Source organism: Arachis stenosperma, chromosome 3, assembly GCF_014773155.1.
Source record: "Arachis stenosperma cultivar V10309 chromosome 3, arast.V10309.gnm1.PFL2, whole genome shotgun sequence".
In the NCBI taxonomy this organism is placed as follows: Eukaryota; Viridiplantae; Streptophyta; class Magnoliopsida; order Fabales; family Fabaceae; genus Arachis; species Arachis stenosperma.
The window spans coordinates 17,157,868-17,180,382 of record NC_080379.1 but is presented as its reverse complement, the minus strand read 5'-3'; the positions used below and the strand labels follow the sequence as shown (position 1 = coordinate 17,180,382).

At 30.6% G+C, this 22,515-nt stretch overlaps 1 protein-coding gene across 1 annotated transcript; it reads left to right on the top strand.

The window, feature by feature from the left end:
• Window positions 1-11,819: 11,819 nt before the first annotated feature.
• Window positions 11,820-13,837, top strand: LOC130970572 (serine/threonine-protein kinase-like protein At3g51990). The gene has a single exon (XM_057896697.1). The coding sequence runs from the start codon at window positions 11,909-11,911 to the stop codon at window positions 13,544-13,546; it is 1,638 nt and encodes a 545-aa protein (XP_057752680.1). The 5' UTR covers window positions 11,820-11,908; the 3' UTR covers window positions 13,547-13,837.
• Window positions 13,838-22,515: the final 8,678 nt, after the last annotated feature.

Here is a 22,515-nt window from a genome sequence, read left to right as displayed (position 1 = left end):
TAAGGCTTGCTCTTCTTCTACCAATCAACATATATTCAATGCATGAATACACATATCAAGAGGTCTTTTCAAGGATTGTAATGGGATTAGGGCTAAATTTAATTTACTTTTCTCCCATTTGATGCCTTGATATATTTGTTTGAGTGATTTAAAGTTTTTAAGGCAAGAATGACTTGAAAGAAATGGAAAAAAAAGTATGCAAAGTGGAGAATTCATGAAGAAATGAGGATTTGCTGAATTCATGGCGACACGTACGCGTGTGTCACGCGTCGCGTACGCATGAGAGGAAAGTGTGCCAGGCGACACGTACGCGTGACAAGCATTACGGAAGCTACGTCGGACTTTTCCGTCGGGTCTAACGGAGGCATTTGAACGGAGGGACTGATCCGTCCAACTTTTAAGGACGTCAGAGACTTAAAAGTATTTTTCAATGGTTAGGGACGAAAATGTCTACGAAAAAAAAGGTCAGGGACCTATTTGTCCTTTTCTCAAAATTCTATGTTGCCTCCTTTAACATTTAGATTATATAACATTTTTACCATTATTATACTTTAAAATTGTATCAGTGTGTTGAGTTTAAAAAATAATAATCATATTTTTTGTTACCAAACATATTATATTTAGTTGAGTTAAACGTCTAAAATTATTTAAAGTGTATTTTATTGTGTAGGCTCATAATAAATATTAATATATTAAAACATTGGGCTAAACTTTAGATCTAAGCAAAGTAATTAGGTGCTTATTTTCTTGCCCCATTAAAGACATTGTAAAAAGACCTAATGCTGCTAGTTTTTGGGCAAATACGTTGGAGTTTGCACTATATTCAATATTGTTAAACTTTCTAAGCAAATAAGCAAGTTTAGAATTGGTTCAAACCTATGTGAAAAAGTGCTTCACAAGAGGAAAAGGAGAAAAAAAGCAAAAGATTGGAGACTAAGTCAAGGATGTTTAGAAAAAAAGGTAAAGCAAATTAACCATTTTTGTGTACATACAATAGTTTGTTGAAGCTACTTTAAAGAAGCAATCACAATTCGGGTAAGAAGAAGAAAATGGAGGTTATTTTTCTCTGCTGCAAATTAAAGGCCGAAAATATAACTTGGGGCCAAAGCATAAGATTAAGAGTGTGGATTTGGCTAACACATTGAAAGTCTCTTGACCAAGTTGCCATTGCTGTCCATTTCTCTTCTGTGCTATTCATATCTGATTTTCAACCCTTATTTTTTACTTCAATTTCTTGGAAGAAGAAAAAGATCTCAGTTGGTTCAAGACTCAAAGTGTTGACTCTTACCTCTAATCAAGCTTTAGAGGTGTTATCCCATACATAAAAGAGTAATCAGCAAAAGATTGAGGTAAGGAGAGATAACTCATAAATCTAAACCTACTCAACACCCTTATCACTCAAGTATGAAATTTTGGAAGCAATGCACCTACATTATAAGGAGCATTCTGCCAAGATGGAAGACAACATTAGAGAGTTCTAAAATCGGGTTATACTTATAGCTTTCAAGCTGTTTTAATTCTTCTCTTTCATGTTTTTCTATTAAATATTCTGGTTCTTTAGTTTATCTTTCTTTGTTTTAATTAATGAAAAAAGCATAAATGTGAGAATTTAGAAAAAGCCATTGAGAGAAAAGGTAAAGAGAATTAACTTGGAGAAAAGCTAAAAATTATGTCAATCTCTTCATAATTATGTTCTATTTTGTTTCTTATATCTGAAAGGTATCATTTGTTAAGTTGGGTAAGCACTTAGTGTTGATAGTCCAGGAAGTGACCGAGCCAAATCAAGTTTGGTTAGAAGTTTGGTTTGTCTCGGATAGAATTAGGAAGAATCCTAGCAAATTGGTGAATATAACTCTTTGAAAAGACAGTGAAAATTCTACCATAGTTGTAGTGGAGACTGGATGTAGGCCACATTTTATAAGGTGGTTGAACCAAGTTATATAGCTGTATACTTTTTTCTTCTCTGTTCTGTTTTCGATGCATTCGTTATGAGACAAAAGTAATTTGTCCCCTGTATAATTACTTTCGTAGACTCAGCACTATTTTTCAAGTTAAAATAAAATTTAAAAAAAATTAAAAAATGTATAGATTCAACCCCCTTCTCTACGTCATTGAAAACTTTTACAGTGATTAATATATAATATAACATCAATCATGCTAGGTGTATATCGAAATTAGTCACTATTTTTTTTTATCAAAGATAGCTTTTCATTTAATGAAAATAATTTTTGGGTCCACGCTGGACCTCAAACAATGCCAAAACAGGGGATTCCCACAAGTAAAAAGTCATGAAACAACCTATGAAAAGAGAAAAGAATAACGTTTGGGTGGCTTCTTCCTAGCATCAGCATCTTCAATCTGTTCTTCAGACTGCCCAACAATATTGAAATTTTGAAGCATTCTTCCTTGCTACTTCAACAATGCGTTGACAATCAAAGCTACCACCCTTGAAGATGAATTTATTTCGGGCTTTCCAAATTTTCCAAATCAGGTACGCAGCTACTCTCATTTGCATCCTACCATTCCTTTTGTTCTTCAATCTTTCAGTTAATTCGAACCACCATTCCCATGTTTCTTGCCCGGTTCGAAAATCAGGAGCATCGATTCCAGAACTCAGCTATACATCTCGGGACTGCATGCAACTAATCAAGCAATGTTGGATAGATTCATCAACTTGGTTATATATTTGGCAGATTGGGAAAACAGTAGGTATTCGTTCATGAATCCTTTGACCCACTGGTAATCCTTTATGCATCACTTTCCACAAGAAAATTCTAATTTTGGGTTGTACTTTCAGGTCCCAAATCAAACTCCAAAGTCTTTTTTGCTGGCACTGTGTAGGCATCAAATCAAGGGGAGGGTGGTAGAATTGGTGAGCTAAGTCATATTCTGAAGCCACTGAGTAATTTCCACTTCTTCCATGGTTCCAAGTGAGTCTATCACTTCCTTCTTCTATATCTGTTTGTAGAATGGCCTGAGCAATTTTTGCATTAAATTGTGTTGTTATGAGCTGTTGATTCCATTGTTTGGTATCTGTTATGAGTTTATTAACCCATGTTAATTTTGAGTCACCACTTGAAACCATTTGGGTAGATAGAGCCAGATGATCTTTGATCCAAGTATCCTCCCAGATTCTCACAGAATGACCATTACCCACCTTCCATCGTACTCCTTTTTCCAGAACCTTCTGTCCTTCTAACAAATTTTGCCTGCCCCAAGAGGGGCTGATTCTTGTTTCTACCTTGAGAAAGTCAGAATACATGAAATACTTGCTCTTATATACTTTGTAGATTAGTGAGTCAGGTTTTTTTTTTTTTTTGTAGTCTCCAACCTTGCTTACCTAACATCACCAGATTGAAAGCTCTGAGGTCTTTAAAGTTCAATCCTCCTTGAATTTTTGGCCTGCACAAAACGCTCCATCTAACCCAGTGCATTCTTCTTTCCGCCACCTTCTGCCCCCACCAAAACTGTAAAATCATCGGATGTATCTCTTCTAGCAATGTCTCTAGGAGTTTGAAGCAGCTGAGAGTATATATCGGTATAGTTGTAGCTACCGCCTTAATTAGTACTTCCCTTCCACTCACCGAAAGCAAAGACCTCTTCCACTGTTGAAGCTTCTTAGCAAATTTATCTTTAACATAGTTGAAGGTGGCCCTCTTTGTCCTGTTTATTACTGTTGGCAACTCAAGATATCTATCTTGATTACCAACGTGGGGAATTTGGAGAATGGATGCTAACTCCTGTCTAGTTTCAAATGGCCTATTGTGGCTGAAGAAAATAGAGGATTTATCAAGGTTAACCACTTGACCACTAATCAATGAATAAGTGTGTAGGACATTCATTAAATTATGACAAGCTTCTTTCGTTGCCTTGCTAAATAAGATAGAGTCATCTGCAAAGAAAAGGTGGCTGATTGTAGGACATCTACAATTCAGTCTCAAACCAACAACTTGTCTCTGTTCTCCTCTGCACCAAAAAGAAATAGATAGGGGTATAGAGGGTCGCCTTGACGTATCCTTCTGCACGGCTTGAAAAGCCATGTGGCTATCATTCCATAGTAATAGAATAAGAGACCGTCGTCACACACTCCTTTAACCAGTCAACCCACTTTTGGCAAAAACCCACCTTCTTTAAAATAGTCCATAAGAAATTCCACTCAACTCTATTATATGCTTTACTCATATGTAACTTCAATGCAAAATCTTGAGTCCCATATCTCTTGTTCTTGAGAAAATGTATGAATTCGTGTGCAATAAGGATATTATCACTTATGAGTCTTCCTTTGATAAAGGCACTCTGATTAGCACTGATGATCTTATCCATAACATTCTGCATCCTGTGAAGTGTGAACTAAGATTTTTGAAACAATTTTATAAACCACACTACTGAGGCTGATCGGTTTGATTTGCTTCATGCTCTTAGTGTTAGCCACTTTGGGAATCAAATAGATATGTGTATGATTAAAGGCCCTTAGCATGTGGCCTCCAGAGAAAAAACTAGTTACAACACTGATAACATCAATTTTTATATCATGCCAGAAAAATTGAAAAAACTTTGCAGTAAAACTATTATCACCTGGGGCGAAAAAGGGGTTGATGGAGAAAACTGCTCTCTTGATCTCCTCTTCTAAAACAGTTCTTTTCAATTTTCGATTAGTGTTGTTATCAATCTTCACTGGCATATCTTGTAGTAATTCGTCTGAATTAATTGGGTTGGATGAAGTGAATAGATCCTTGAAATAGGTTTGAGCAATCTCTGCTATACCTTGTGCATCTAATTTGCTTTCTCCATTCTCATTCTCCAGAGTATTGATACGATTCTTATGGTTCTGAATCTAGAACTTAGAGTGAAAATACTTGGTGTTATTGTCTCCCCATTTGAGCCACTGAACTCTAGCTTTTTCCTTCTAGTAACGTTCTTCCATCAGATATGCTCCTTCTAGTTCCTCCTCCAATTGTCGTATTGCATTATCATCTGCCCTACTTCCTTTTTCCTGTTTCCTCATCCAGTCGTTCCTTAAGCAACTTAATTTGTGACTGCGAATTAAGGGTGGTTGTGCGCTGCCAGTTAACTATAGCATGACACCTTTTAAGCTTTTGGTGGAGTTTGAACATTGGAGAGCCATCACATTCTATCTTCCACTTATCTTTTACCAGTGCCACTACCTCCTCCTTATCACACCATCTCTCCTGGAATCAAAACCTTCTCTTTGGCTTTGGGGCATCTGAATTGGAAACCAACAGCAAAGCTCTATGATCTGAATCTGTATCATTAAGGTGTGCCACCGAGGCTCTTGGGTAAAACTCTCTCCAAGTGCCTGAACTTAACATCCGGTCCAACCTTTCTTTAATGAAATTATCCCCAAACTGCTTGTATGACCAAGTGAATTTGGTCCCTCATACTCCAAGTCAACCAACCCACCCTCATTAATAAAATTATTAAAACTTCTAATTGATTATGCAAATTTCATGCGTCCGCCTTCTTTTTCATGATATGCCTTAATTGTATTAAAGTTTCCCATCACCATTATGTGCTCACTAGCTAATGCAATAATATCCAAAATAGCTTGAAACTGGTCCTCTCTCTGGCTGTCCTCTGTATGTAAATGAACTCCTATCACTTTTCAGATTCTCTGCTCTTTCGGATCTATCACACTAAAGTGAATATAGAACTCTCCATGGCCCTTTATTTGTAATTCCACTTCCTCCTTCCACCCCACCAGCATTCCACCCGCTCATCCTCTAGGTTCGACACAAAATAGGTTTTTAAAACCTATGGTGTTTATCACTCACTCCACATTCGAGGTAGTATTTTTCGTTTCACATAGAAACACTACCTCGGGAGGAATGGGCCGTGCACAGCCCTTTCATGTTGTGAACCGTCAGGGGTTTTTTCAAACTCCGACAGTTCCACATCATCATCTTCATGGGTACCTGGGTGCCTCTTGTGGGGTGGAACCCTCTCCCATTCTAGCAACAATAATTCAACTGGACACATCTTCTTTTGTCCCACTTCCTTCACCTTCCCTTCAGCACTTCTTTTAATCCCTAAAATTCTTTTTGTTGTTTGAGCTTTACGAGCTAGTTTCTTCAATGATTACTTCCTATCTTTATTCATAATTTATGCACTTATCTCATTCGATTCACATTGTTGTTGCAGGCTTTCTTCATGACTTCCACATGACAGCTTGTTATCACCACTAAAGTTGTCTGCAGCCTTTTCCGAGCTGAGATTCTACTTTCTCCTGATTTTCTCCTTCTTAACCACTATAGCCACTGCCATACTCTAAACTTCCTCCTCTTCTTCCTCCCATGTTCTCCGATCCCCTTTAACAGAAAGATTGGCCAATCCTTTAAGCAAATTGATAGGAGTTGGATTTTTAGATTTGGATCCTCCCCCTCACTCTTTACTCATAATTCTAAGATTGCCACTCTCCTTCCGATCTCCAATTCTTCTCCCCGCCTGCTCTGCTCATAGCCATTCCCTCATCTCTCCTCCTCTACCTCTCCTTCGATAGTCGCTTTCATTTGTCCATTACAGTTTCTAACATCATGGCCAATAAAACCACAATAATTGCAAAAAGCTCATATTCTCTCATATCTTGGCTGCAATTCAATCACTTTTTGGTTTGGCCTTGCCACCTTAATAATTCTCCTTAGCGGCTTTGTTACATCCATCTGAACTTGTACTTTTAGAACTTTTTCTTCTCTCTAGCGCATTTGAAAGAGGTCTGAATCGATCACATCCCCATAAGCCCTTCCAATCTTCCTCCCTAACTCCTTTGTTTTGCAATATTCCGGTAATCCCCGTAATTAAATCCAAATAGGAATATTAGCAAAATCATTATCTTCCAGCATTTCACCCTGTTTCCATTTTCTAATATTGATAATGAAATTTTTGAATAGCCATAGTGCACCCTTCTCCACTCTTCCTGCGTCAATTTCATTATCAAAATAGAATTGAAAAATATTGCCCCCATGACTTTGCACCTTAAAACCCTCAGGATGGCCCCAAATTACATGCATTGCAGATTCCATAGTCCTTGCACTGAACAATCGATCAGCAATTACTCTACTCATCAAGTTTTGCTAGCATTTATCAATCCCTGTTCTAATATCTGTATCATCAAATCCTATGATCTCTTCCTCCTCATTTAAAGAATACCACTGCTGTTATACTCCATGGTCAATAGTGTTTACCAAATTAAACAAAGTTAATGACTCACTCAGAATTTGAAAATTAGGATTTTTCTAAAGTGCTAGCAGAGCACGTTACTAAACTCTACAGGACATTTGTTCATTAAATCAGTCACTATTATAAAATATATGTTAAATAAATATATATTAAAAATAAATTAAATAATATATATTTATATATAAATATATTAATGACGGATCTTTATGACTAATTTAATATACAAATAATATTTTTGTATAGCATCTACCTCGTCTCAAAAAATTCTAATAAGGGGGACGCTTTACAGATTAGATACAAATTTAAAATAAAAAAATTTTAAAAATTATAATGCAAATTTGAACATTTTTTTATTAAGGAAGATGGGTTAAACAACTTCTAATCCTAATCATATGTTAGTACACTACACATTCATATACCTAAACTGAGTTGACATGGTTTTTTTTTGTAGATAAATTGAACCGTCTCTAATTTTAGGTCATTGCATCATAAACTCACACATACAATACATTTACACACACAACATTTTTAAGGATTTTTATCTACCAGTTAGCATAGTCGATTTAAATTCGAATGCGTATTGAAAGGCATGTTAATATGTCATCTCAGCTAGACCTTAGTGGCTGTTTTATTCATTTTTTTTTTTTCAAACACAACTAACTGATTACTGGCCCAACAAGTTAAGCTCCATTTGTCCTCCAAGCCTTAACACACAATGCAAAGGGCCTCCTAGCCCAAAAAAAAAAAACACCCAGGAAGGTGAAAGATTTGATAATATCTCAGTTTTTCACTAGCATTAGTAAACAAATAAATTGACTAGAACTGAATATAGATCAAACAACTCTTAATGACCAACAAAAAAAAACAACTCTTAATTGGTGGTATACAAATGTTTCTTTGTCAGTGTTTTGTGTTTTTAGCTTTTAAATGATAGGATATTTTTTAAAGAACTTATAATTTTTTTTTTCAAAATTAATTTATACATTTCAAAATTAAAATATCTTTGATATAATTTTATAAATATTTAAATTTATTCTCATTATTTATCAAATCAATTTACCAAATAAAATTATTACAACTTATATTTATTAAAAATCACTCTTATTTTATTTTACCAAACATAACTATCAGAACTTAAAAAAAATTTGAAAAACACATACAAAGTTTACTAAACCCAAAATTAGCAAAATGCATTTGTTTGTGGTGGGTGGTTGATGGAATAGCCACGTGGCACATGGGACAGGTGGGAGAATAAGATAGGGTAGGTTGATGGGTGGCTTTCGTGCATGGTAAGGTGCAGACTGCAGTGCCCACAAACTACTCATTTGGGCTTCCAAAAGTGGGGAATACCCACTAACCTATTTGGATTAGGGTTCCTTCAATTTGTTCCTATCTCTCTTGTTGGGGCCCAGCTTCACCACACGGGTATGTACATTTTTCATGACCCAAAAGCAAGAACACGTTATATATATATTTTTTCCAGCATGAAATTATAAACTTAATAATTATAACTCATTTAGGTTAGTTTATTGGTTAGTTCATTTGTCTGATTAAATAAGTGTTAGAAATTTTAAATTTTATTTTATACATACTGTAATTTATTAACCAACAATAAATTAATCCTCTCTTTAAAAACATTTCTTTAATCATAGTGAAACGTTAATTTTTAGCCATATCTAATTATTTGGGCAATAAAGCTGTAGATTAGTTGGGCAGAGAAGGCCTTAGATCCCCTCCAAATTTGTAGATATTTTACTCACATATTTAAATATATCATTGCTGATGATTGTAGAGGAATTTTTTTATTCCGTTTTCTAATGTTTTAGTTTTGTTTGGGTGTTTTAGTCCCATCTTAATAAAAAAAATGTGATTGTAGTTTTAAAAAGATTGAATCAATAATTTAATGACTAATTTTAATATTTTATGTATATTTCCTTTGAGCATGGGGTATTGTGTTTTGTATTTTGTGCGATTCTCATTTGAGTTTATGATTACTTTCTAATTTCGTTGGAACGACTAAAAATCACGTATAATTTTAGGTTTAAAAAGTTTATTATTCTCTTCTTTCATAATATTTGTTTGGTTTGCAAATATTCAATTTTTAAAATGTTTTTTCATTTATAATTTTACTTCTAATTATTTATTTTTTAATTTGACCCAAATAATAATATAATTTTAAGAAAAAGAATAAAATGTAATATTGATGGTATTAATTGAAATTTATCTTCTTTTATATATATATATCTGTGTGTGTGTGTTAGCCTAACTTTCAATATATATGCTAATTATTTTTTATATGATGAATAAAGTTGTGTAATATATTAATATGAGTCTAATTTAACACAAATAGTGAATACTGGTTTGTATAACAAAAAAACGTGATTTATAATTTTATAAATTACGATTTTTTTTAAATTAAAATTATGCTCACAATTTTCAGATCACCTTTTATCTTATTTAAAATCGTGATTTATGATTTTTGCTTATCTTTTGTTTTATTTAAAATTATTATTCATGATTTTTTTATTTGGTATAATTTTATATCACTGTATTATATCAAAATATTGTAATATTAACTAAAATCACTAATAATATTTTAATATAAAAAAATTAGTCTCTAATATACACATCATTTTTATAGATATTGATTAAATTTTAATATAATACTTAATTATTAAATTTTATGATATTCTTCAAAATTCTAGAGATAGCATAGTACACCTGTGTATTGACAATACACTCTCCACATACGTACTATTCATAAAATTCAATAACTGAGATCAATATCTAAAAAAGGGTTAGCCTCTAATGTATCAAAATATAAGTAATGAAAAATGAATTTTTTCCAGTTTTTTTAATATTTAAAAAAATAAAATATAATTTTTTATTTTTAATTCTATAAATAGAATTAAAAATAAATATAAAAAAATAATAAAAAATTAAATTTAATATTAAACGCCATCCAATTTTTTATTTTTATGAGAGAGAATTCACTCCCATAAAATGTTTCTCCCCTTAAATTACCAAAGATACCCCTGAGGAAAAAAACAAAAAAAGAGACTTGGTTAGAGTAGGAAAACACGCACAGTTGAGTCAAACATGTGGAAAAGTGAATTGTGAGTGTAGTCAAGTCAAGTATGTGCATACATTCAGATTCAGTAATAAGTAGTAATTACTAATTACTATCAAATGCATTTCCTAAAAAAGTGCATCTATGTCACAGGTGAGATCAAGTTTGGGGTGGTTCCTTCAATTTAATTCAAAGTTGAAAACTTAATCCAATCCCGTGAATCTTCTTAATTGCATTTTGCTCTTTCAAGTTAGCCCCTCTTAATGATTTCATTATTTGACCTCAACTACAAATAATAATAATAAATAAATAAATAAAAAGAGATCATCGTTAATTTGTTTAAATATATGTATTTTAAATTTTGTCCACATAAATTCTTTTAGTTTAATAATATTTAAAAGGAATTTAGTTAACCTATATCCTAAAAACACAAGTTAAAGTTGTTAATAATAAAAAAAAATTTAAAAATTTATTTTAATAAATACAAAATAAATACTATTTTATGAATTAAATTATTATTATTATTTAGACTGTTAGATCAATATTTTTTTCGCAAAAGTAAAAAATTATTTTATCCTTGTGTGTTAATAATAGTAGTTGTTTATCAGTATTAATACACACAAAAAAAGCACCTTCCAACCATTTATGGGATCCTTCCAAAAAGTAGGCCCTCTTTTTTCTTCTGCTTTTTCATTCCTATCATCATATCTGTCTCTACTTTCTAACCAGAGAGAGAGAGAGAACCTCACCAAACAAAACTCTATTTAATTAATGAAGGAACAAACCGCTGCACATTGTGTTATCCTATAAACACAACATTAAACAAATCATTAATTATCTGCCCCGACAGCATCAAGTAATCAACATTCAACAACATTTCTTCCAGTCCTAACCGATTGTTGAAGCATAAATGTATAATTAAGCATATGTCAACTGAAAATTAACTTTTAACATTTTAATTTAAATAAATTTTATAAGCGTTACTTTTTTTTTCCTTTATTCTTGAAAATAAATTAATTAATATTTTCTCGTTTTTCTCTGTTTATATATAAAGATCAAATAAATTTTTAAAAATAAATGCTTTTTTAGATTTTATTAAAATTTACATTTTAGTGATAATTCATGTAATGAGTATAATATAATTATTTTTATAAATTCAAAATACTATGTAATTATGTATTTATATAAAATATATTTTCATAGATAATGTATAAAAATTAAATCTATTCAGATTCCATTTGTTTTTGACTAAACTAATTTTTCGTTAATTTTTTATTTTTTCAATAAATATATCATAGCAAACATTCATATTTTAATAAAAAATTTCTATATTAAAAAATCTGAACAAGTCACCTTAGTAAAGCATCTAATCTTGCCAAATCTATTAACTAGCGGCCATTATTTCATGTTTTCTTACATTCGTGTTAATTAGAGTGTAAGATTATTTTATTTTACCCCATTAGTAGTAGAAAATTATTTAATTATTTTAAGGATTAAAAAATATTAAAAAAGAAAAAGAATAAAAAGACATCCTCAACACGCAGCCCAAAGCGAAGCCATTGTTGTGTTTTGTGTTGTGTTGTATCATCTTCTTTCTCTTCCACCCCTTCATTGATTCACACCAAAAGCTTGAAACTTTGGTTGATGGGGTACCTCAGTTTCTCTTGCAGAGCTGAATCCGCAGTTTCAACCTCGAATTCTCTCACACCATCACCTTCTTCTTCTTCTTCTTCCACCACCACCACCTCAAAGAAACAGAACAACAAAGAAAAAGAAAAACCCATCAAGATCCAACACTTCCATTACAGTGACCTTGAAGCTGCCACCAATGGCTTCTCAGAGCGCAAGCTCCTCGGCAAAGGAAGCCATGGTTATGTCTATAAAGCTGTTGTACGCGGCCGTCCTGTGGCAGTGAAAAGACCATCAAGACCCCATCATCATAATTTACCTCCAAAACCATCGCCAATGGTTTCTTCTTCTTCTTCCTCTGCATCTGCACCAGAGTTCATCATCAGCAACAACGAGGTTGACAACGAGATCGATATCTTGTCCAAAATCCAGAGCCCGAGGCTGGTGAACTTGGTTGGTTTCACAAATGATTCACAGGACAGGCTTCTGGTTGTTGAGTTCATGAGCAATGGAACACTGTATGATGTTCTTCATTCTTCTAATAATAATAACAATAACAGCAAGCTTCCGAATTGGGGAAGAAGGGTTCGTTTGGCATTGCAAACTGCAAAGGCAATTGATACCCTTCATTCATCAACACCACCTGTGATCCACAGAGATATTAAATCAGCAAATGTTCTGATTGATAGAAACTTCAATGCAAGGTTAGGAGATTTTGGTTTGGCTCTTATGTGCCATGTTGATGATTATAGACTAAGGTCAACTCCACCAGCTGGCACAATGGGGTACCTTGATCCTTGTTATGTTACTCCTGATAATTTGAGCACTAAAAATGATGTCTTTAGTTTTGGGATTTTGTTGCTTGAGATTATTAGTGGAAGGAAAGCCATTGATGTAACCTATTCACCACCTTCTATTGTGGATTGGGCCATTCCATTGATAAAAAAAGGGAAGCTTATGAGTGTTTATGATCCAAGGATTGCTCCTCCTAAGGATCCTATTGTGAGGAAGCAATTGGCTTTGATTGCTGCAAAGTGTGTTAGGAATTGTAGGGAGAGAAGGCCTTCCATGAGTGAGATTGTGAATTGGCTCAATGGTTTGTGTAAATTGGTTCCTCTTCATTCATGGAATGGTTTCAATAATCCTTGCATGATGGTTGAGACTATGGGAAGGCCAGTTGAAGCAGCAACAAGAAATGATTCTAATAATAATAATGAGAAAGACAAAATGAGTTCAAGATTGGAACTTGATTTCTTGGATGAGAGGTTGTCTAAATCTGCAATGAGGTATTCAAGGAGGGTCTATTCTGATTTGGGATTTAGTAGTAACTTGATGGATCTTATGGCTACAACTGAGGAGCCTGAGTTTCTAAGAGATGCTGATGGTAATGGTAATGGTAATGGTGTTTTGGAGCATAGTTCAAGTTGTAAATCTGCTGAACAAGTTTCTTCTTCAAGCTCAAGGTTTGGAAGTGGAAGGTATTTCACAAAAGGAAGAAACTTTTATAAGCCTTGTGGTACTTATAAGGATGTATTGGATTTGAGTAAAGGCCAAATTGTTGTTGGTAATGGTGGTGATTCAAAACAAGATGATGGTGATGATAATGGTGCTTCTTGTTCTAATTTGAATTCTCTTGCTGCTGAGGCTGTTTAGTTATGATTGGTTGGAGTGAGAGATGCTTAGGATTTGTAAGTTTCTTTCTTGATTGAAAGATGATGTATGTAGATTTTGTTGTTAGTTTTCATTATTTTATTTTTGTGGATTTCAGAAATGATCCCTCTTCATGTTGTAATGTAATTTGGATTGAAGGGCACATTGCTGATGTCCCCTTGAAGCTTTTCAATAATCTTTCTGTTGCCAAACCTCTTCTTTATTGTCACATTCTTCTTCTTCCTTCTTGTTAGCCAAAATATAAAAAGTCAACACATTTCATGTATTTAATTTATGAGTACTGTCACACATACAAGTCTTTTTTTAGCATATAAGTCATACAAGTTAACTCTAACTCAACAAAATCTACTTACATAACACCCCTATGAAAATCACATTGTTCCTCTTTGTATCTCGCATTTTTTCTCCTCCTCTTCTTCTTTCTTTTTTTTTTCCTTCTTCTTTACATTTCTTCTCCTTTTTATTCGCGTGTTTCTTCTTCATCATTATTTTTTTATTACCGTTGTTGTTGCTACATTTTTTTCCTCCTCTTTCTATTGATTTTACAACATTATGCATTTTTTTTCTTTGTTTGATTTTTTCCTCCCAAAAAAAAATATAAGAATATGACATAAGAAGATGAAAAAGAAGTAGCAGAAGATGAGAAGGAGGAAGAAGAATAATTTTGAATTATGTAGAACTTATCAGTTTACAAACACCTACAATTCTTAAATAATACACTCAAATATCTTCGTATTACACCCAAATTTGTTGCAAATACATAAAAATATTTTCTCTAATCCTGCATTTTTTTCTTTTTTTTTTCCTTATTTCTTTCTTTCTTTTAGTTGAATAAATGTAAGTTCATCATCTTCTAAATAATTTTGTAGCATTATGTGTTTCTTCTTCTTCTTTGTTTGATTTTTCTGCTTTTATTTGTTAAGAGAGTAAAACAAGAAAAAACTTGAGAAGGTAAAACAAAAAGGAAAAAATGAATAAGAAAAAAAAAGAAACAGCAGCAGAAGATGAGGAGGAGGAAGAGAAAGAATTTTGAATTATGCAGAATTCATTAGTACACATACACCGAAAATTTTTAAATAATACACTCAAATATCTTCGTGTTACACCCAAATTTACTGAAAATACAGAAAAATGTTTCTTCTAATGCTGCATTTTTTTCTTCTTCTTTTTTTCTTATTTCTTTCTTTCTTTTAGTTGAATGAATGTAAGTTCATTCTCTTCTAAGTAATTTTGTACTATTATGTGTTTCATCTTCTTTGTTTGATTTTTTTATTCTTATTAAGAGAGTAAAATAAGAAGAAATTTGAGAAGATAAAATAAAAAAAAAAGACGAATAAGGAAAAAAAATGATGATAATGATGATGAAAATAGAAGAAGAAGAAATAGTAGAAGATGAGAAAGAAGGAGAAGAAGAGTTTTGAATTATGCAGAACTTATCATCACACATACACTGAAAATTCTTAAACAATACACTCAAATATCTTCGTGTTACACCCAAATTTGTTGCAAATACAGAAAAATATTTTCTCTAATGCAGAACTTTTACATTACATTCAATTCAAACCATCAACGATGAACAACAATTTTCACAAACAAAAATATTATTCACCTACAGAATCATAAACTACTAACGAAAACATTAACTAGAATCGAACCATACTCCAACCACTTGATTCGATTTAAAACAATAATCAATTTTGTTCTGGTTTAATTGACAATCTGAACTTGAATTATTTATTATTTTAAACAACGAGATAACTAATGATAGAAGAAAATGAGAAAAAAGAAGGAGGAGAAGAAATTTTAATGAAAAAGAAGGAGGAAGAGTAGGAGGAGGTGGTGATGTTGATGACACTAATAACGAAAGAAAAAAATAACGAAGAAGAAGAACGTGCAGCAACGCGCGTGAATATAAATGACTTGTATAGACTTGTATCGAAAAATAACTTGTATGTGGAGAATAATACTTAGTTACTATGAAACACGGACACTTCGTTGAGTTACCGTGTCTGCACCGTGTCCGCGTGTCGGACACATTTCGGACACGACACTCGTCGACACTCGTCCGACACGTGTATTTGTTGTGTCCAACCGTGTCTTAATAAAAAGTAAAATATTCTTTTTTTGACACACTTGGATATACCTAAATACCACCACGTGTCAGCGTGTCCAGTCTTATTCTTAACATATATTCTTGAAATAAATTTAGATATAATATATATTATTATTTATTAAAATAAAAAATATTTTAAATACTTTATATAATTAAAATAAGTCATTAAAAATAATTCATATTTTAATATCAATAAAATATTAAAATATCATTACAATTTATCTAAAAAATAATTTATATTTTATATGTATACGTGTCGCCATGTATTATAAGATTTTAAAATTCGCGTGTCGGCGTGTCCCGTATCCGTACATCATAGCTCGGGGTGGCAAAGCGGGCCAGCCCGTCCCGCCTAGGCCCGCCCTATAAACGAGACGGGCCGGCCCGCCCCGCCAACTAAGATGGGTTCAAAATGTTAGCCCGCCTCGCTTTATGGCGGATTGGCGGGTCGGTGATTAGCTCGCTTGACTCTTTTTTTAAAATAAAATTTATTAAAATTAATCAAAAAATAATAATTAAAAAATTAAATACAACTAAAAAATAATCAAATTATAATATAATTTTTTTTACTATCTTTTTTTAAATTTTAACTTCAATAAAATTGTTCAAAATAATATTTGTCAATATATAGAATCATCTTTATTTTAAAAAATAAGTCACATAATTTGAGCAAATATACGAAATTGTAGAATAAAATAAATAAAGTTAATAGCTAAAAGAAGAATAAAAAAACAAAAAAAATGTTTGAAAATTCTATAATTATTAATTTTATAATAGTAATCACTCTTTTATTTAATAAAAAAATAAAAAATAAAAAGTTTCGGCTCGGCGGATTGCCCCGTCTCGCCAAAATCTGCCAATTTAGCGGTGCGGGTTTGACGAGTTTTTTTTTTTTAATTTGGCGGACTTCAAATTCTGGCTCAATCCAACTTTTTTAGCGGATTTAGCGGGTTGGTCGGACGAGTTCAACCCGTTTTGCCACCCCTATTCATAGCTTAGTTTATATCCAAATATATTAATTTATAAATAAATCGAAAAAATAAGAAAACATACATTTATTTTTATGTTTTTATTTTCTATTTTTATTTGTAATTTTTTTTGTTTTGTAAAAAAAATTGAGAAGTAAAAATGAAAAATAATTTTTTTAACAAAATTTTAAAATAAAACATCAACCAAACACATCCTAACCAAAATAAAAAAAGATGAAAAAGTATAGGAAAAAAAATTTAATATAAGGCCAAAACGTGAGATTTTAAATATATTGTCTTTTTTTGTGTTTCTTTAAAATATGGGAGCCATTTAGCAGATAGTAAAATTAGAGGGTCTAATTTCAAATTTTGTATTTTCTAAAAATAAAAATTTTAAAGTTTAATTTCAGTTCTTAAAATTTTAATTTAAAGCAAAAATCGATAGTTTCAATTTGAGTTTTCAAATTTTTTATTTTTTTATAAAATAGAAATTAAAATGTTTGATTTCAGTTTAAAAAATATTTTATTTTTTTTTCAAAAGTAAGAGTCTGGTTTTCTTTTCTAAAAAACAAAGAGTTCGATTATACACCCTAAATCAAATAGTGTCATATTTAAAATTAATATCCTAATAGCTCATAATCCTAAAAAATATTATAAGATAAAATAAAAAATAAAAAAGTATTTTATATTACCATTGTTTGATTCTGTCTACATTCAACTATGGTGTGCATGCATGACCAACAACATCCTGTAGTAGTCAAAATTCCCATCTAAGTTACAATAAGGATGATGAATCTCTACACACGTTTTGAGTTATATATTATAGTATTTATCAAAGAAAAAGACTTGTTTAATAAAGTTGGGGAAATTTCATTTTTTAATCTTTTGGAGGCGTAGACTTAGGCTCATATTCCAATCAAGCCAAATATCATTTTCAAAGCTGTCAAATTTTTCCATCAGAAAATTATGGCGTGGATTAATATGCCAATTCCCCATTGAGATAAGTTTATAGCAAAAGAACAAAGAGACAATGACAAAAGCATTAAGAGAGGGGACACCATTTCCATATTAGTGGTGTGACTAATTGACCCACACACACATACACTAAGCTGCTTGCAAAGTTTCAATTCGTCATATGTTGTTGTAGTTACTGGTTTTGGAGAATATTGTAATTAATTTCAATTATTATACCAATTTGCAAATGCTTGGGTAACAGAGACAGCTATGTTGCAGAAAAGTGGTGGGAATATTTTTTAATAGATGTTGAGATTTCATGATTCTAAAGCTGTGTTTGGTTACCCTTATCATTAATAAAATAATATGAATATCTTATCGCATATTCACTGTTTGTTTAATTAGTACAACAATATATAAAAAAATATATGCATTTAGCATCTTGTTAATAAGTTGGGATACAAATTTAAAATTTCATTTTCTATTCTTGTCACTTTCATCACTAACATTAATAGAGATAAAATTTATTTGGTTAAATTATTATGTTAAGTTTTATATTTTTTAAAATTTATAATTAAATTTTTATATTTTTTAAAAGTTTTTAATTGAGTTTTAATATTAATTTTAAATTTATAATTAGTTTATTTTTAATAGTAAATATTACAAAATTATTTTTATTTATCTTAGACCATTAACAAATATATCTCAATATATTTTGTTAAATTAAACGTTTTTGGCACAATAAAAATGTAATAAAAAATTTAAATTCAGTATAAAAATATAATTAAAATTTTTTAAAATATAAAACTCAATTATAAATTTAATAAAATTTTAAAGACTAACCGAACAATTTAACTAACCTATTTTTAATAATAAATGATATTTATATCTCTTTATTAATATCTAAACAAGTAAATAGATTACATATATTAATGCATGTATATATATGTTGAGTGTAGGTGTATGTATGTGAGTTGGCACAACTTCACGTGCAACTCTTGGCATAGATGAAAAATTATGCTTTTGCTACAGAAATTGTACGTCTCTGATCTTCAGATAGATAAAAATGTTGAGACTTGGACACTCGGTTCCAAGTTTAAGCTTGGATGCTAATATTTTCTCATAATTAAACTAAACATTGTGAGAACGGACAAAGAAATTATCATGATTATATAATTAATTAATGAATAATGACTCAAAATGTGACATTTTATGTCAGCATGTTAGCAAAGCTATGGGCCTATGGTTGGTACAATTAATTATTTTAGTGGAATATTTCTAAGTATTTCTTTATATATAAGTGCTAATTAAAAGAGTTTAATTTGGATAAATTGATCAGTGTGAAACCAACTTAAAATTTTAATACCAAAAATAAAAAATAAAAATATTAGGTAATGGCAGTGGAATAGAATGATATACGAAATGGGTTGCTATTTTTGCCAGGCTCTTTTTTTTATATATATATGAGAAGCATGTGTGTTGTGTTTGTTGAGGAGAATATGGGTGTTAAATATGGATGTGGGACAATTTTTTTTGAAGGGACGAAGAAATCGAATCATCTGATTTTTTTGTAAAAAAAAATTAAGTCTATTAATCAAAAAATTCAATTAGTGTGGGAAAAATATTTTAAATTTTAGTAAAGGTAATCAAACCTTTCTATTTGTGTTTAAAAAATTAAAAAAAATTAAGGTACACAAATCGAAGTCCCAAATATTTTTAAGTTTTTAAACACAAATTGACTTCCGATATGTGTATCCAAATATCGAATAGTCCGATTTTTGCTCTTAACACCACAATTGCATAAAATACCTATGCACTTCATAATTACGTCCTACACCATTTTTCCTTCCATATCTAAATTAAAAAAAAAAAAGTGACAATTCCATCTCATTCTCACTTTCATTTTAAGGATTTTGTGTTGTTTTCTTTCTTCTTTCCCATTTTTTTGGGACTACTTTTTTTTAATAAGGGACAGAGGGAATCAACTTCAACCTTTGCTGAAGACTCAAGTTATTTTATTTATTAGATAACATTATCTCAAGTGGCCAAAAAATAAATACACTTACGAAAATAATCAATAAAATTTCTCTTCTCACTAATTGTTAATGCAATAAATGAAAGTTACTTGCAATGTGGAACTGACAAGGTAATCTTATTATTACAATGTTGAGAGATATATATTCACTTTTGGAGTTTTCTGAATCTTTACGTTTTCAATTTTAAATAAATAAATAAAAATAGAAACAGGTTGAATGCCTGCAATATTATTAATGCATGCAATGCAGGTATAGATGACAAAAGCTAGTGAGGTTGTAGGGTATGTACTTTAGAACTTTAGTTTATTCATATGTTCTGGTAACAACATTTATTTTATTCACTTTTGCTGTTAGGTATAGTGTGGCCCTTGTGGTTGGAGACAAATCAAATTAACTCATCTTCCTTCATTTCATAAATACTTCATTCAATTATTTCATTTATAAAAATCCTTCTTTTGGCCTATACTTTATTTATATTTATATGATATAAGAGAAATAAAAAGTTAGGTTCTTATTAATATAATTATTAAATTAGAGAATCATCCTAAAATAAAAATATGAAGCCGTCCAATTTGTTTTTCTTATATATATTCATGATTGCAATTGCCAAATCCAAGTTTTCATGATGAATCTTAATACTTACTCAATGTCATGCATCACTTCAAGTGTGTTGCTTTGATGATTTATACATTTATCACCTTGATGAATAATCTGATTGAAAAGCATATATCTTTAGATGAGAATATCATTTCTCACTACAAAGCCAAGCAAAAAGGGACCACTTTTTCTTAATTTAGTTGCAAACTGCAAAGTATGAATGATCAGAATCACTAGTAGACTAACAAATTTTGGCTTAAACTAAGTTCTTTCTGAATACCATATTTTTTTTCCCTTTTGTTTTGGAAGCTACTAATTCAAAATGTTGTGTGTAAAGTGTAAACTAAAATCCAATCATATACGTGTGTGTTGTTTTGTATAATTTCAATGAATTTTGTATTTTTATATATTCTATACTAATTATATAGTAGTTAATTTAAAAAAAAATTTAAATATATCAATATATCGATATTTCAGTCAATTTTAACTATTAATCTTAATTATATATTATATATATTTTTTATAATTAAAATCAATGATTAAAAATTACTGAAATACTAATATAACAGTATAGTTGAAAATTGTCCAATTTTAAATGCGTCATGAAAGAGGCTATCCTTATCCTTATCAACCTAGTGGCCAACACAATAGTAGTGACTCAAAGCTAGAAACAAGAGAAAATAGTAGAGAACTTGTTTCTTGTTTTTTTTTTCAAACAACAAATAAAAAGTTGTTAATACATTTAATGTATAAAAAATTTAAAAAATATATATATTCATTGAAAATTTTATTTTGCTTACTTTTTAATAAATAATTTTAGAACACTCGTTAAAAAAAAAGAAAAAGAAAAAGAAGAAATCACTTGGCTGATGAGAAGACAAGTAATGGTGCTATAATTAATAAACTTTAACTTCCTTATTCCTTTTTATGATGGCAATCAAGTGGATCGGACTATATATACCAAATTACCAACCTTTTGGTTTCATCGTTTTTCATATGTGTTTTTCTGTTTCTTTCTTTACGGGTGTTTCAGCCTATAATTATTTGCATACTTACACACTTTTAAGTAAATCAAGTACGAATAAACTCATTTATTATTAAATTTAATAATTTAATAGGCAAACTAATATTTTGGTTTTTAATATTTAGATCAAGTCTTAATTATTTTAATTTTAAAAAAAATTTAATTTTTTTATTTCAATCTCAATGTTTTAAACATGTTTACTATTGTCCCACAATTCAATTTGATATAAACAATTAGCATATTAAAGAAATAATGTTTAATTTCGGTACATAAATAAAATAGAATCATTAACTATTGCCAATGTAAAAGTTTTACTTTGATCATAGAGTGTTAATAATTGATTAATAGAGTCTAGCATTTTTTTACAAGAATGAGATCGACAAAAAGAAATGTTATAAGAAGATTTTTATTATATTTTTTTGACACATAGAAATATGACTTAACAATAATATTGTTAACGTCCACATTAGTCATTCTTTTAATTATTGGTGCCAAATTTAACGATATGACAATATTAAACTCGTTTAAATTTTTTTTAAATAAAAATAAAACGTTTAAAATATTAGTAGCCAAATCAGTTCAAACGTTGGAGACCAAAATAATATTATATCCTACCTTCCATTGAAAAAAAAATCTTAAAGTTGTCATATTTTTAATTCTGAAAAGAAAGTGTAACTAGGTTAATTAAGAACAATATAATCTCTCAATGCTAAGAGAGCCAAATAACTTGGAAGAAACTAACATGATTGAAGGCATTTAGAGGATATTACCACACTTTTACTTTCTTTTGCTAATTCTTTATTTTTACCAAATTAACATTTCTACCACACTATTTGAATTGTTAACCACTTAAGGCCTGTGATTATGATGGTTTAGTGAGCATTATTTTTGCTACCTATAAGTCAATCAAAACGATAACATCAACAATACAAATTTGAACTTTTTATTTGTCATATTCAAATTTAATTAAAAAAAATACCAGCTGTGCCAAGTCCATAAAAAGATGAAAAATCCCTTTCATAGAATGAATGCCATAATGTGCCATTATTTCTTATTTATGTTATGATGATATGCATAGGTTCTTTTTTTTCTTTTCTTTTTACCCTCGTCTTAGAAGAACTTTGAGTTGTTATTGCTGAGAAGTAGTTATGGTTCAGTAGTGGAATGAAGAATGAAGAATGAAGAATAGGACAATTATTTTTTAAAATTTAAATGCAATTCCAAACCGTGAAAATGACAACACAAAAAAGCTAGGTAAC

Coding starts and splice junctions, on each gene's coding strand:
- LOC130970572 (XM_057896697.1), top strand. CDS start 11,909: ATGGGGTACCTCAGTTTCTCTTGCAGAGCTGAATCCGCAGTTTCAACC.